The following is a 15,280-nucleotide window of genomic DNA, read 5'->3' on the forward strand; positions in this document are numbered from 1 at the left end:
CACCACCACCACCCAGTATATAGATGCTACACACCACCACCACCACCACCCAGTATATAGATGCTACACACCACCACCACCACCACCCAGTATATAGATGCTACACACCACCACCACCACCACCCAGTATATAGATGCTACACACCACCACCACCACCACCACCCAGTATATAGATGCTACACACCACCACCACCCAGTATATAGATGCTACACCACCACCACCCAGTATATAGATGCTACACACCACCACCACCACCCAGTATATAGATGCTACACACCACCACCACCACCACCACCCAGTATATAGATGCTACACCACCACCACCCAGTATATAGATGCTACACACCACCACCACCACCACCCAGTATATAGATGCTACACACCACCACCACCACCCAGTATATAGATGCTACACACCACCACCACCACCACCACCCAGTATATAGATGCTACACCACCACCACCACCCAGTATATAGATGCTACACCACCACCACCACCCAGTATATAGATGCTACACACCACCACCACCACCCAGTATATAGATGCTACACACCACCACCACCACCACCACCCAGTATATAGATGCTACACACCACCACCACCACCCAGTATATAGATGCTACACACACCACCACCACCACCCAGTATATAGATGCTACACACCACCACCACCACCACCCAGTATATAGATGCTACACACCACCATCACCACCCAGTATATAGATGCTACACACCACCACCACCACCCAGTATATAGATGATACACACCACCACCACCACCCAGTATATAGATGCTACACACCACCACCACCACCCAGTATATAAATGCTACACACCACCACCACCACCACCCAGTATATAGATGCTACACACCACCACCACCACCACCCAGTATATAGATGCTACACACCACCACCACCACCACCCAGTATATAGATGCTACACACCACCACCACCGCCCAGTATATAGATGCTACACACCACCACCACCATCACCACCCAGTATATAGATGCTACACACCACCACCATCACCACCCAGTATATAGATGCTACACACCACCACCATCACCACCCAGTATATAGATGCTACACACCACCACCACCAAGTATATAGATGCTACACACCACCACCATCACCACCCAGTATATAGATGCTACACACCACCACCACCACCAAGTATATAGATGCTACACACCACCACCCAGTATATAGATGCTACACACCACCACCACCACCCAGTATATAGATGATACATCGAAACAAAATATATGCGAGTCATAAGATGCTGAAAGGAAGGTAAGGTTAAAGAGGCAGAACCAGGAGACAGGAGGGAGAAGGATTAGATAGAAGAGGAGAGAGTAGTGGGAGGGAGAGAAAGCGAAGATTGCGACAGCGGATTACCATCTGGGTAGTGACTGAGTGGTTAGGGATAGAGGAAAGGGAGACAAAAAAGGAATCTATGTAGTGATCAGAGACCTGGGGGGGAGTTTCAGTGAGATTAGTAGGCCAACAGCCTCTAGTAAATATGAGCTCAAGCATATTGCCTGCCTTGTGAGTGGGAGGGGGATTGGGAAGGGGTGAGGTCAAGCATATTGCCTGCCTTGTGAGTAGGAGGGGGATTGGGAAGGGGTGAGGTAAAGCATATTGCCTGCCTTGTGAGTTGGAGGGGGATTGGGAAGGGGTGAGGTCAAGCATATTGCCTGCCTTGTGAGTGGGAGGGGGATTGGGAAGGGGTGAGGTGAGGTCAAGCATATTGCCTGCCCTGTGAGTGGGAGGGGGATTAGGAAGGGGTGAGGTCAAAAGAGTCAAGGAGGGGAAAGAGAGAGTTGGAAAGAAATGAATCGAATGCAGACGTCGGGAGGTTGAAGTCGCTCAGGAAGAAGAGCGGTGAGACAATCGTCAGGAAATGAGCTCGTCAAGGTGTCAAGCTCATTGAGGAATTCTCCGAGGGCACCTGGTGGGTGAGAAATATTAAGCTTGAGTGGACAATGAGGAGATGGACAGGTGAGAGAGGGAGAAAATAGAAAATCTCCACTTAGGAGAAATGAGTAGCCCTGTGCCACCACCGCGACGACCAGATGCTCTCGGACTCTGAGAGAAAACATAGATGAAGAGAGAGCAGCTGGAGTAACAGTGTTCTCTGGGGTGATCCATGTCTCTGTCAGGGCCAAAAAGCCAAGGAACTGAAGGGCAGCATAGGCTGAGATGAACTCGGGAGTTCTTCCAGAGAATTGAATGTTAATTTCTCTACCATAAGCCGTCATCTTAGAGAATTTGGCAATACACTCAACCCGGCCTCACAAACCACAGACCACGTGTAACCACGCCAGCCCAGGGCATCCACACCAGGCTTCTTCACCTGCGGGATTGTCTGAGACCAGCCACCCAGACAGCTGATGAAACTGATGAGTAAGCCCTTTTGTAGGGGGAAAAACTCATAATGTTTGGCAGTTCCTGGCTCCCCAGTGGGTAGGCCTATGCCCTCCCAGGCCCACCCATGGCTGCGCCCCTGCCCAGTCATGTGAAATCCATAGATTAGCGCCTAATGAATTTATTTCAATTGACTGATTTCCTCATATGAACTGTGACTCAGTAAAATCTTTGAAATTGGTGCATTGTTTTGTTAATATTTTTTGTTGTTTTGTATATGCCAACAGTGAGCAACAATGCCTAATTTATCATAACCATTACAGATAACAAATCCTAACTGTTAAATCGCCTCATATTCTGTGAAATGCCATTTAACATTCCTTTATTTTAACTGTAATATCAGCTGGTTAATATTATATCGTAAGAACACACTCTTCAGAAAGGTAGTAAGCAGTGTGGCGTTTGCCTGTAGAAGCCTATGGCTGTTCAATGGCATAGCCTTGTTGTGTCGATTTAGCAGACAAGACGCTCTTATTTCCCCTTATCACAGTCAAGACACCTATTTTATGGTCAATAAAACATGTAACAAAACAGAATGAAGCAGAACAGTTCATCTTCAAAGAGTAGATCATTTGAAACGGGGCTCAATTTGGAGAGTTGAGAAACACATTTAATAAACGGGTTACAAACCAAAGATCCGTCTTCTTTATGATATCCAGACGTTCGATTCAGTTTATTCTGCCTGTTCCTTGGAATTTTCTACATGGATTAACAATTCTACATGGAACATCTGCATGGTGATGAATTATGACCAGGACATCTGCATGGTGAGTAGGTCTAAGTTTAATGATCCTGATGAAAATACTCTCTGTCTTTATCAAACTTTTTTGCATATGTTCAGTGTGGAACCTGTCTATGTTTAGGGGGGGGGGGGTTATAGCCTAAGCTAACCAATTCTAAATGGCACTAGCAGTACGCAAAGTAGGGTCGTCACTAACATTAGTTACCACAGTCACAAGCCGTGCCAGTTTCTACAATTTCGCTTCTTAAAATCTGACTTTAAACCCAATCCTTAACCACACTGTTAACTTTATGCCTAACCTTAAATTAAGACCAAAAAAACGATTTTTACTTCGTGGCTGTGGTAACTAGTGAAAACCGCAAAGTAGCCTATAAACTGAAAATTATGCAATTATTCCCCAGCTCATTGTTGGAACACACAGATCCCCTACTTCAGTCAACCAGTCCATTTAGAATGTGATAAAACTGTCCTCATTGTTGGAATGTGATAAAAAACTGTACAAATGGAACACTAGAGTCCAAGCAAATTAACGTTTTCTTCAAGACAACATTTCGACCAAATAGTTTTACAGTATTTGAACAAAAATTTGATCTCTGGTTAAAGATCAAGTTTTGACGACAGTTCGAGTACTCATGCCCATTCCTAGTGACTAGTTGCCCATTCCTAGTGACTAGTTGCCCATTCCTAGTGACCAGTTGCCCATTCCTAGTGACTAGTTTCCCATTCCTAGTGACTAGTTACAAGAGGGGGGGGGGAGAGGTTGAAAACATGGTTTCTGGGACTGTTGGAGAGGGGGGGTTGGATGGAGACATGTTCACTGGGTGGGGTTGGGGGAGGAGACATGTTGGCTGGGTGGGGTTGGGGGAGGAGACATGTTGGCTGGGTGGGGTTGGGGGAACGGGATGGTAGGTTGGGGGAGGAGACATGTTGGCTGGTTGGGGGAACGGAATGGTAGGTTGGGGGAGGAGACATGTTGGCTGGGTGGGGTTGGGGGAACGGGATGGTAGGTTTGGGGAGGAGACATGTTGGCTGGGTGGGGTTGGGGGAACGGGATGGTAGGTTTGGAGAGGAGACATGTTGGCTGGGTGGGGTTGGGGGAACGGGATGGTAGGTTTGGGGAGGAGACATGTTGGCTGGGTGGGGTTGGGGGAACGGGATGGTAGGTTTGGGAAGGAGACATGTTGGCTGGGCGTATGTTGGTTTCTTAATCAGATAATAAATCTACACCAGTCATATGTTGGTTTCTTTATCAGATAATAAATCTACACCAGTCATAGAAGGATGAAATAAAATGAATGTACTCATTAATGTACTCACTTGGGCTCCAGAGTGGCGAAGCGGTCTAAGACACTGTATCTCAGTGCTAGAGGCGTCACTACAGACCCTGGTTCGATTCCAGGCTGTATCACAGCGGTCTAAGGTACTGCATCTCAGTGCTAGAGGCGTCACTACAGACCCTGGTTCGATTCCAGGCTGTATCACAGCGGTCTAAGGTACTGCATCTCAGTGCTAGAGGCGTCACTACAGACCCTGGTTCGATTCCAGGCTGTATCACAGCGGTCTAAGGTACTGCATCTCAGTGCTAGAGGCGTCACTACAGACCCTGGTTCGATTCCAGGCTGTATCACAGCGGTCTAAGGTACTGCATCTCAGTGCTAGAGGCGTCACTACAGACCCTGGTTCGATTCCAGGCTGTATCACAGCGGTCTATGGCACTGCGTCTCAGTGCTAGAGGCGTCACTACAGACCCTGGTTCGATTCCAGGCTGTATCACAGCGGTCTAAGGCACTGCATCTGAGTGCTAGAGGCATCACTACAGACACCCTGGTTCCATTCCAGGCTGCATCACAGCGGTCTAAGGCACTGCATCTCAGTGCTAGAGGCGTCACTACAGACCCTGGTTCGATTCCAGGCTGTATCACAGCGGTCTAAGGCACTACAGACCCTGGTTCCATTCCAGGCTGCATCACAGCGGTCTAAGGCACTGCATCTCAGTGCTAGAGGCGTCACTACAGACGCTGGTTCCATTCCAGGCTGTATCACAGCGGTCTATGGCACTGTATCTCAGTGCTAGAGGTGTCACTACAGACCCTGGTTCCATTCCAGGCTGCATCACAGCGGTCTAAGGCACTGCATCTCAGTGTTAGAGTCGTCACTACAGACCCTGGTTCCATTCCAGGCTGTATCACAGCGGTCTAAGGCACTGTATCTCAGTGTTAGAGTCGTCACTACAGACACCCTGGTTCCATTCCAGGCTGCATCACAGCGGTCTAAGGCACTGCATCTCAGTGCTAGAGGTGTCACTACAGACCTTGGTTCGATTCCAGGCTATATCACAGCCGGCCGTGATTGGGAGTCCCATAGGGGCGGCGCACAAGTGGCCCAGCGTCGTCTGGGTTAGGGTTTGGCTGGGGTAGGCCGTCATTGTAAAAAGGAATTTGTTCTTAACTGACTTGCCTAGTTAAATAACATTAACTGTTAAAATAACTGTTAAAACAACATACAAAATAACAACTTTTTAACATGTAACCATTTAAACGAAAGAAATTTAAGCAGTCAAACCCATGTTATTGTGAAAAACAGAGTCTTTAGAGATGTTTCCCGGAACTCAGCTTCACGTCATGTTTAAGAACAGCCCATAGCTGTGTTCTCGACAATAATACCCTGGTTCTCATCACTACTTGATTTGGGCAGGAGCTCACCAGAACTGAGTACCGGCACCTAAAATATTCTATCGCTTGAGTTCCTGCACCTCTTACAAAATATTAGGTCAAAAGTATTGTTTTGTTCCTGCACCTTAAATATAACCAGTACCCGGAACCTATTTCAGTCCAAGTCAAACACTGGTTCTCATGGCCTTATTGCATACATTCAAAAACATGTGGCTCGTTTTTTTTTCTTCTCCAAAATAATTCTTCCTTGTCTTGATTCTGTCCTCTTCATCATTTGAAATCAGAGTTGGCTGTAATATATGATATGGTAAACCATAGAGATCTGAAACCTGGGGCGGCAGGTTGCCTAGTTGTTAGAGCGTTGGACTAGTAACTGAAAGGTTGCAAGATCGAATCCCCGAGCCGACAAGGTAAAAATCTGTCGTTCTGCCCCTGAACAAGGCAGTTAACCCAATGTTCCGAGGCCGCCATTGAAAATAAGAATTTGTTCTTAACTGACTTGCCAAGTTAAATAAAGGTCAAATAAAAAAAATCTGATCAGTATGCCTTTTACCTTATAACTAAACAACCAAGAACCTGAAAATTGATAATAACTATAATAAATACAAAATAATAACTTTGCTCTCATGGGATGTCGAGTATAGAGAATGAGCACAGCACTACAGGAAGAGACATTCAGTGATGATTAAAAATGTTGGGAAACATAAAATATGGGAAGCATTTTATCCATTAACATTTTGTTGGTTGATGACAATCTGTAGCTTTAACAATTCATAACCACACATATAGTTCAACAAATGCAGAGTTTTTGCCTGTTTTTAAGACAGTACTTACTGTTAATCAGATCTCCTGTCGTCTCTTCTTCTTCTTCCTCCTCCTCCTCCTCTTCCTCCTCCAATGAGACAGTCACCTCCCCCTCCTCTTTCATTCCAAAAACGGCATTCTCCTCTTTCTCTTCCTTCAGAGTAACATCCTCCTCCTCTTTCACTCTGAAAGCTTCTTCCTCTTCCTTCAGAGTAACATCCTCCTCCTCTTTCACACTGAAAGCTTCCTCCTCTTCCTTCAGAGTAACATCCTCCTCCTCTTTCACACTGAAAGCTTCCTCCTCTTCCTTCAGAGTAACATCCTCCTCCTCTTTCACACTGAAAGCTTCCTCCTCTTCCTTCAGAGTAACATCCTCCTCCTCTTTCACACTGAAAGCTTCCCCCTCTTCCTTCAGAGTAACATCCTCCTCCTCCTCTTTCACTCTGAAAACTTCTTCCTCTTCTTTTGCTGTAACAGTCACCTCCCCCTCATCCTTCATTCCAAAAACGGCATAGTCTTCCTCCTCTTCCTTCACAGTAACAGTCATCCCCCCCTCGTCCTCCTTCATTCCAAAAACGGCATTCTCCATCTCTTCAGTAACATCCTCCTCCTCTTTCACTCTGCACGCCTCTATTTTCACTATAACGTCTTTATCTTCTTCTTTCACGGTAACAGCGTCACCCTCTACTTGTTTTTGTATTGTAACATCCTCCTCTTCCTCCTCCTCTTTCACGAGAGTTTCTTTCTCCGTCCAGCAGACCTCCTCATGGGTGGAGTAGCTTAGTGAGCTCATGGTCTGGGATGTTAGCTTGCTAGCTAGTTAGCATTAGCAACTCGTCTAATACTACTCCTAACTTAACCAGCTAGCTAGATGACTAACAACGGAAAGTTTAAACGAAAGGCGTAGTAACTAGCTAGACGACAGAAATTAGCTTAAAACACAGTGGCTAATAATTACCGAAAGCGTCTGAAGAGCACCAATGTTTCAGCTACGTTGCTTAGCAAAGCTACCGAGGTGGCTGACTTCTTCTTCTTTAGGATTTGGTTGGCGGAGCTCATCCGGTTTTAAGGTGCGTATACCGCCACCTGCTGGCCTGGTGTGTGAGGCCATTCAAGGCCTGCCTACATAAAAAAAATTGATTCGGTAATACAAATTGTGGAAAAGGAAAGTTTCCTTTTCCCTGACAACTATTAACACATTCCACTATTTAACCCTATTTAATCCTACTCCAGGATTAAATAGGGTTAAATAGTGGTAGTGTTCTGTCCTCCCAGACCGTTGGCCTGGAGTAGGATTAAATAGGGTTAAATAGTGGTAGTGTCCTCATTAAATAGGGTTAAATAGTGGTAGTGTTCTGTCCTCCCAGACCGTTGGCCTGGAGTAGGATTAAATAGGGTTAAATAGTGGTAGTGTTCTGTCCTCTCAGACCGTTGGCCTGGAGTAGGATTAAATAGGGTTAAATAGTGGTAGTGTCCTCATTAAATAGGGTTAAATAGTGGTAGTGTTCTGTCCTCCCAGACCGTTGGCCTGGAGTAGGATTAAATAGGGTTAAATAGTGGTAGTGTTCTGTCCTCTCAGACCGTTGGCCTGGAGTAGGATTAAATAGGGTTAAATAGTGGTAGTGTCCTCATTAAATAGGGTTAAATAGTGGTAGTGTTCTGTCCTCCCAGACCGTTGGCCTGGAGTAGGATTAAATAGGGTTAAATAGTGGTAGTGTTCTGTCCTCCCAGACCGTTGGCCTGGAGTAGATTTAAATAGGGTTAAATAGTGGTAGTGTTCTGTCCTCTCAGACCGTTGGCCTGGAGTAGGATTAAATAGGGTTAAATAGTGGTAGTGTTCTGTCCTCTCAGACCGTTGGCCTGGAGTAGGATTAAATAGGGTTAAATAGTGGTAGTGTTCTGTCCTCTCAGACCGTTGGCCTGGAGTAGGGTTAAATAGGGTTAAATAGTGGTAGTGTTCTGTCCTCTCAGACCGTTGGCCTGGAGTAGGGTTAAATAGGGTTAAATAGTGGTAGTGTTCTGTCCTCTCAGACCGTTGGCCTGGAGTAGGATTAAATAGGGTTAAATAGTGGTAGTGTTCTGTCCTCCCAGACCGTTGGCCTGGAGTAGGATTAAATAGGGTTAAATAGTGGTAGTGTTCTGTCCTCCCAGACCGTTGGCCTGGAGTAGGATTAAATAGGGTTAAATAGTGGTAGTGTTCTGTCCTCTCAGACCGTTGGCCTGGAGTAGGATTAAATAGGGTTAAATAGTGGTAGTGTTCTGTCCTCTCAGACCGTTGGCCTGGAGTAGGATTAAATAGGGTTAAATAGTGGTAGTGTTCTGTCCTCCCAGACCGTTGGCCTGGAGTAGGATTAAATAGGGTTAAATAGTGGTAGTGTTCTGTCCTCCCAGACCGTTGGCCTGGAGTAGGATTAAATAGGGTTAAATAGTGGTAGTGTTCTGTCCTCCCAGACCGTTGGCCTGGAGTAGGATTAAATAGGGTTAAATAGTGGTAGTGTTCTGTCCTCCCAGACCGTTGGCCTGGAGTAGGATTAAATAGGGTTAAATAGTGGTAGTGTTCTGTCCTCCCAGACCGTTGGCCTGGAGTAGGATTAAATAGGGTTAAATAGTGGTAGTGTTCTGTCCTCCCAGACCGTTGGCCTGGAGTAGGATTAAATAGGGTTAAATAGTGGTAGTGTTCTGTCCTCCCAGACCGTTGGCCTGGAGTAGGATTAAATAGGGTTAAATAGTGGTAGTGTTCTGTCCTCCCAGACCGTTGGCCTGGAGTAGGATTAAATAGGGTTAAATAGTGGTAGTGTTCTGTCCTCCCAGACCGTTGGCCTGGAGTAGGATTAAATAGGGTTAAATAGTGGTAGTGTTCTGTCCTCCCAGACCGTTGGCCTGGAGTAGGATTAAATAGGGTTAAATAGTGGTAGTGTTCTGTCCTCCCAGACCGTTGGCCTGGAGTAGGATTAAATAGGGTTAAATAGTGGTAGTGTTCTGTCCTCCCAGACCGTTGGCCTGGAGTAGGGTTAAATAGGGTTAAATAGTGGTAGTGTTCTGTCCTCCCAGACCGTTGGCCTGGAGTAGGATTAAATAGGGTTAAATAGTGGTAGTGTTCTGTCCTCCCAGACCGTTGGCCTGGAGTAGGATTAAATAGGGTTAAATAGTGGTAGTATGGTGTCCTCCCAGACCGTTGGCCTGGAGTAGATTTAAATAGGGTTAAATAGTGGTAGTGTTCTGTCCTCCCAGACCGTTGGCCTGGAGTAGGATTAAATAGGGTTAAATAGTGGTAGTGTTCTGTCCTCTCAGACCGTTGGCCTGGAGTAGGATTAAATAGGGTTAAATAGTGGTAGTATGGTGTCCTCCCAGACCGTTGGCCTGGAGTAGGATTAAATAGGGTTAAATAGTGGTAGTGTTCTGTCCTCCCAGACCGTTGGCCTGGAGTAGGATTAAATAGGGTTAAATAGTGGTAGTGTTCTGTCCTCCCAGACCGTTGGCCTGGAGTAGGATTAAATAGGGTTAAATAGTGGTAGTGTTCTGTCCTCCCAGACCGTTGGCCTGGAGTAGGATTAAATAGGGTTAAATAGCGGTAGTGTTCTGTCCTCCCAGACCGTTGGCCTGGAGTAGGATTAAATAGGGTTAAATAGTGGTAGTGTTCTGTCCTCTCAGACCGTTGGCCTGGAGTAGGATTAAATAGGGTTAAATAGTGGTAGTATGGTGTCCTCCCAGACCGTTGGCCAGGAGTAGGATTAAATAGGGTTAAATAGTGGTAGTATGGTGTCCTCCCAGACCGTTGGCCAGGAGTAGGATTAAATAGGGTTAAATAGTGGTAGTGTTCTGTCCTCTCAGACCGTTGGCCTGGAGTAGGATTAAATAGGGTTAAATAGTGGTAGTGTTCTGTCCTCCCAGACCGTTGGCCTGGAGTAGGATTAAATAGGGTTAAATAGTGGTAGTGTTCTGTCCTCCTTGTGAAGGTAATTTACCACCTTCACAAGTGCAGTCTCAGTGCTATGATGGGGTCTAAAACCAGACCGAAGCGTTTTGTATACATTATTTGTCTTCAGGAAGGCAGTAAAAAAAATTGAGGGGAATGGGAGATTTGATTTTGGCCGATAGTTGAATATATTTTCTGGGTCAAGGTTTGGCTTTTTCAAGAGAGGTTTTATTACTGGCACTTTTAGTGAGTTTGGTACACATTTGGTGGATAGAGAGCCGTTTATTATGTTCAACATAGCAGGGCCGAGCACAGGAAGCAGCTCTTTCAGTAGTTTAGTTGGAATAGGGTCCAGTATGCAGCTTGACGGTTTAGAGTACTAAAAATCTTGAGTGTACCAGACTTAGGACAACTGAGCTTTGGAGGAATACGCAGATTTAAAGAGGAGTCCGTAATTTGCTTTTCTAATGATCATGATCTTTTCCTCAAAGAAGTTCATGAATTTATCACTGCTGAAGGGAAGACGTAGTCTGGCTTTTTCATGGCGGTTTTGGAGCAGTGGCTTCTTCCTTGCTGAGCGGCCTTTCAGGTTATGTCGATATAGGACTCGTTTTTACTGTGGATATAGATACTTTTGCACCTGTTTCCCCCAGCATCTTCACAAGGTCCCTTTGCTATTGTTCTGGGATTGATTTGCACTTTTCGCACCAAAGTACGTTCATCTCTAGGAGACAGTCTCCTTCCTGAGCGGTATGACGGCTGCACGGTCCCATGGTGTTCATACTTGCGTACTATTGTTTGTACAGATGAACGTGGTACCTTCAGGCATTTGGAAATTGCTCCAAAGGATGAACCAGACTTGTGTAGGTCTACAATTTATTTTCTGAGGTCTTGGCTGATTTCTATTGATTTTCCCATGATGTCAAGCAAAGAGGCACTGAGTTTGAATGTAGGCTTTGAAATACATCCACAGGTACTCCTCCAATTGACTCAAATTATGTAAATTAGCCTATCAAAAGCTTCTAAAGCCATGGCATCCTTTTCTGGAATTTTCCAAGCTGTTTAAAGGCACAGTCAACTTAGTGTATGTAAACTTCTGACCCACTGGAATTGCTTTATATATATATATATATATATATATATATATATATATATATATATATTTATTTATTTATTTATATATATATGGAATTGTGATATCAGTGAAATAATATGTCTGTAAACACTTGTTGGAAAAATGACTTATGTCATGCACAAATTAGATGTCCTAACCGACTTGCCAAAACTATAGTTTGTTAAGAAGACATTTGTGAAGTGGTTGAAAAACGAGTTTGTAAACTTCCGACTTCAACTGTATGTAGATAAGGTATTTCTGTTTTTTGCGCAAAAATTCAAAACAACCTTTTTTCGCTTTGTAATTATGCAGCATTGTGTGTAGATTGATGAGGAAAAACATTTATTTACTCCATTTTAGAATAAGCCTGTAACGTAACAAAATGTGGAAAAAGTCAATGGGTCTGAATATTTCCCGAAATCACTGTACGTTCCATCTCTTTGGTACAGTTGATAACCTGTGCTATGAACGGTAAGAAGCCCAACCTTACTGAAACATATAACTCATTGGTCTATCCCTCTGTTCTGGCACAGATCTACTATTCAGGGATCTTCTCAGAATCCCTCACCCTTGACCCACCCTCCTCTACTTTTCTTCACTGCCTCAGCATACGACACTTTCTGCACTACTCTGACTCTGGCCACATCAACCTGCATTTCTTGCACTGGACACCTCCTATCCCCAGCAACATGGACACCCTTACAGTTGATATACACAACTTTTTTTACCAAAATGCCACATTCCTCTGTCCCATGTCCTCTTGCACACTTCTCACATCGTGGAATCTCCCTCTTAGAAACTGCTGTGACACTAAACGCCCTAAACGTGACACCTAGAACACTGCAGTGGATACGGCACAAAAAAAGCTCTTAACAGCATAACTCATGTATCCAAACATTACCTTGTCAGGTAAAGACTCTGAATCAAAAGCTCAAAAAGAACAAGACCGTGTCACCTCTGTTTCACCACGCTCTCCCCACCCAGGAATCTTCAACTTAATTTGTTCCACCTCCACACTTAATGCTACCCCAGAAACCTCTCCCTTCAACAGCGCCCTGAAAACAAGGCTTGGGGTGTGTAGCAGCACTCTGGCAGCATCGCCTGGAAGACATATCATCACACTGCATGCCCAGGCCCTGGTATATCATCACACTGCACAAACCTAACTGCATCCCCAGGCCCTGGTATATCATCACACTGCATGCCAGGCCCTGGTATATCATCACACTGCACAAACCTAACTGCATCCCCAGGCCCTGGTATATCATCACACTGCATGCCCAGGCCCTGGTATATCATCACACTGTACAAACCTAACTGCATCCCCAGGCCCTGGTATATCATCACACTGCATGCCAGGCCCTGGTATATCATCACATTGTACAAACCTAACTGCATGCCCAGGCCCTGGTATATCATCACACTGCATGCCAGGCCCTGGTATATCATCACACTGCATGCCCAGGCCCTGGTATATCATGACATTGTACAAACCTAACTGCATGCCCAGGCCCTGGTATATCATCACACTGCATGCCCAGACCCTGGTATATCATCACATTGTACAAACCTAACTGCATGCCCAGGCCCTGGTATATCATCACACTGCATGCCAGGCCCTGGTATATCATCACACTGCATGCCCAGGCCCTGGTATATCATCACACTGTATCCTCAGTCCCTGGTATTTCACCAGACTGCATACAAACCTAACTGCATCCCCAGTCCCTGGTATATCACCAGACTGCATACCAACCTAACTGCATCCCCAGTCCCTGGTATATCACCAGACTGCATACCAACCTAACTGCATCCCCAGTCCCTGGTATATCACCAGACTGCATACCAACCTAACTGCATCCCCAGTCCCTGGTATATCATCACACTGTACAAACCTAACTGCATCCCCAGGCCCTGGTATATCATCACACTGCATGAAAAGGCCCTGGTATATCATCACACTGCACAAACCTAACTGCATCACCAGGCCCTGGTATATCATCACACTGTACAAACCTAACTGCATCACCAGGCCCTGGTATATCATCACACTGTACAAACCTAACTGCATGCCCAGGCCCTGGTATATCATCACACTGTACAAACCTAACTGCATGACCAGGCCCTGGCATATCAACAGACTGCATACAAAGAGGCACTAAACATTCCTTACAATAAAGACAGTTACAATAATGAATACCACCATAAAGACAGTCACAATAATGAAGACCACCATAAAGACAGTCACAATAATACAGACTACCATAAAGAAGCTCGATCCCCAAAACATGGTACTTTAACATGGTACTGATCCATGATCCTGAAAAACATGGACCTTAACATGGTACTGATCCATGATCCTGAAAAACATGGTCCTTTAACATGGTACTGATCCATGATCCTGAAAAACATGGACCTTAACATGGTACTGATCCATGATCCTGAAAAACATGGATCTTAACATGGTACTGATCCATGATCCTGAAAAACATGGTACTGATCCATGATCCTGAAAACATGGTACTGATCCATGATCCTGAAAACATGGTCCTTTAACATGGTACTGATCCATGATCCTGAAAACATGGTCCTTTAACATGGTACTGATCCATGATCATGAAAACATGGTCCTTTAACATGGTACTGATCCATGATCCCCAAAACATGGTACTTTATCATGGTACTGATCCATGATCCTGAAAAACATGGACCTTTAACATGGTACTGATCCATGATCCTCAAAACATGGTACTGATCCATGATCCTGAAAACATGGACCTTAACATGGTACTGATCCATGATCCTCAAAACATGGACCTTAACATGGTACTGATCCATGATCCTCAAAACATGGTACTTTAACATGGTACTGATCCATGATCCTGAAAAACATGGACCGTAACAAGGTACTGATCCATGATCCTCAAAACATGGTCCTTTAACATGGTACTGATCCATGATCATGAAAACATGGTACTTTAACATGGTACTGATCCATGATCCTCAAAACATGGTACTGATCCATGATCCTGAAAAACAAGGTCCTTTAACATGGTACTGATCCATGATCCTGAAAACATGGTACTTTAACATGGTACTGATCCATGATCCTGAAAACATGGTACTTTAACATGGTACTGATCCATGATCCTGAAAAACTCTACTCTCCATCGTTCCTGCTTATCGGAGATAGTCAATCAGGCACTTGTGAGTGTCAGTTGGTGTGAGTGATGTTGGTGCTGAAGCTAATGACCCTGAAGTTCATGGGGAAATGTTTTTATTTCCCAGCCCAAAAGTTTATTTGTTTCATTTATTTAACTAAATAGCTAACAATATTGTATTGAGAAGCAAGAGTTGATTAATTAGTTTTAATGAGTGAGAATAAAAATAAAAAAAACGTAACATCTAAAATACTGATCTGCATTTAAGGCAAGTTCATAGTCAGTCAGTCCAGGATGCTGGCCTTCTAGGCAGAGTTGCAAAGAAAAAGCCATATCTCAGACTAGCCAATAAAAAGAAAAGATTAAGATCGGCAAAAGAACACAGACACTGGACAGAGGAACTCTACCTAGAAGGCCAGCATCCCGGAGTCGCCT

At 44.8% G+C, this 15,280-nt stretch overlaps 1 protein-coding gene across 2 annotated transcripts in view; it reads right to left on the reverse strand.

The window, feature by feature from the left end:
* Positions 1-7,678, reverse strand: part of LOC139548040 (zinc finger protein 436-like) — a 47,817-nt gene extending 40,139 nt beyond the window's left edge. For both annotated transcript variants that reach the window (XM_071357341.1, XM_071357351.1), the window contains exon 1: positions 6,685-7,678. In XM_071357341.1, the coding sequence (XP_071213442.1) occupies positions 6,685-7,447 (763 nt within the window). In that variant the 5' untranslated portion in view covers positions 7,448-7,678. The remainder of the gene's footprint in view (positions 1-6,684) is intronic.
* Between the last annotated feature and the right edge of the window lie 7,602 nt (positions 7,679-15,280).

This window comes from Salvelinus alpinus, chromosome 2 (assembly GCF_045679555.1).
Source record: "Salvelinus alpinus chromosome 2, SLU_Salpinus.1, whole genome shotgun sequence".
In the NCBI taxonomy this organism is placed as follows: domain Eukaryota; kingdom Metazoa; phylum Chordata; class Actinopteri; order Salmoniformes; family Salmonidae; genus Salvelinus; species Salvelinus alpinus.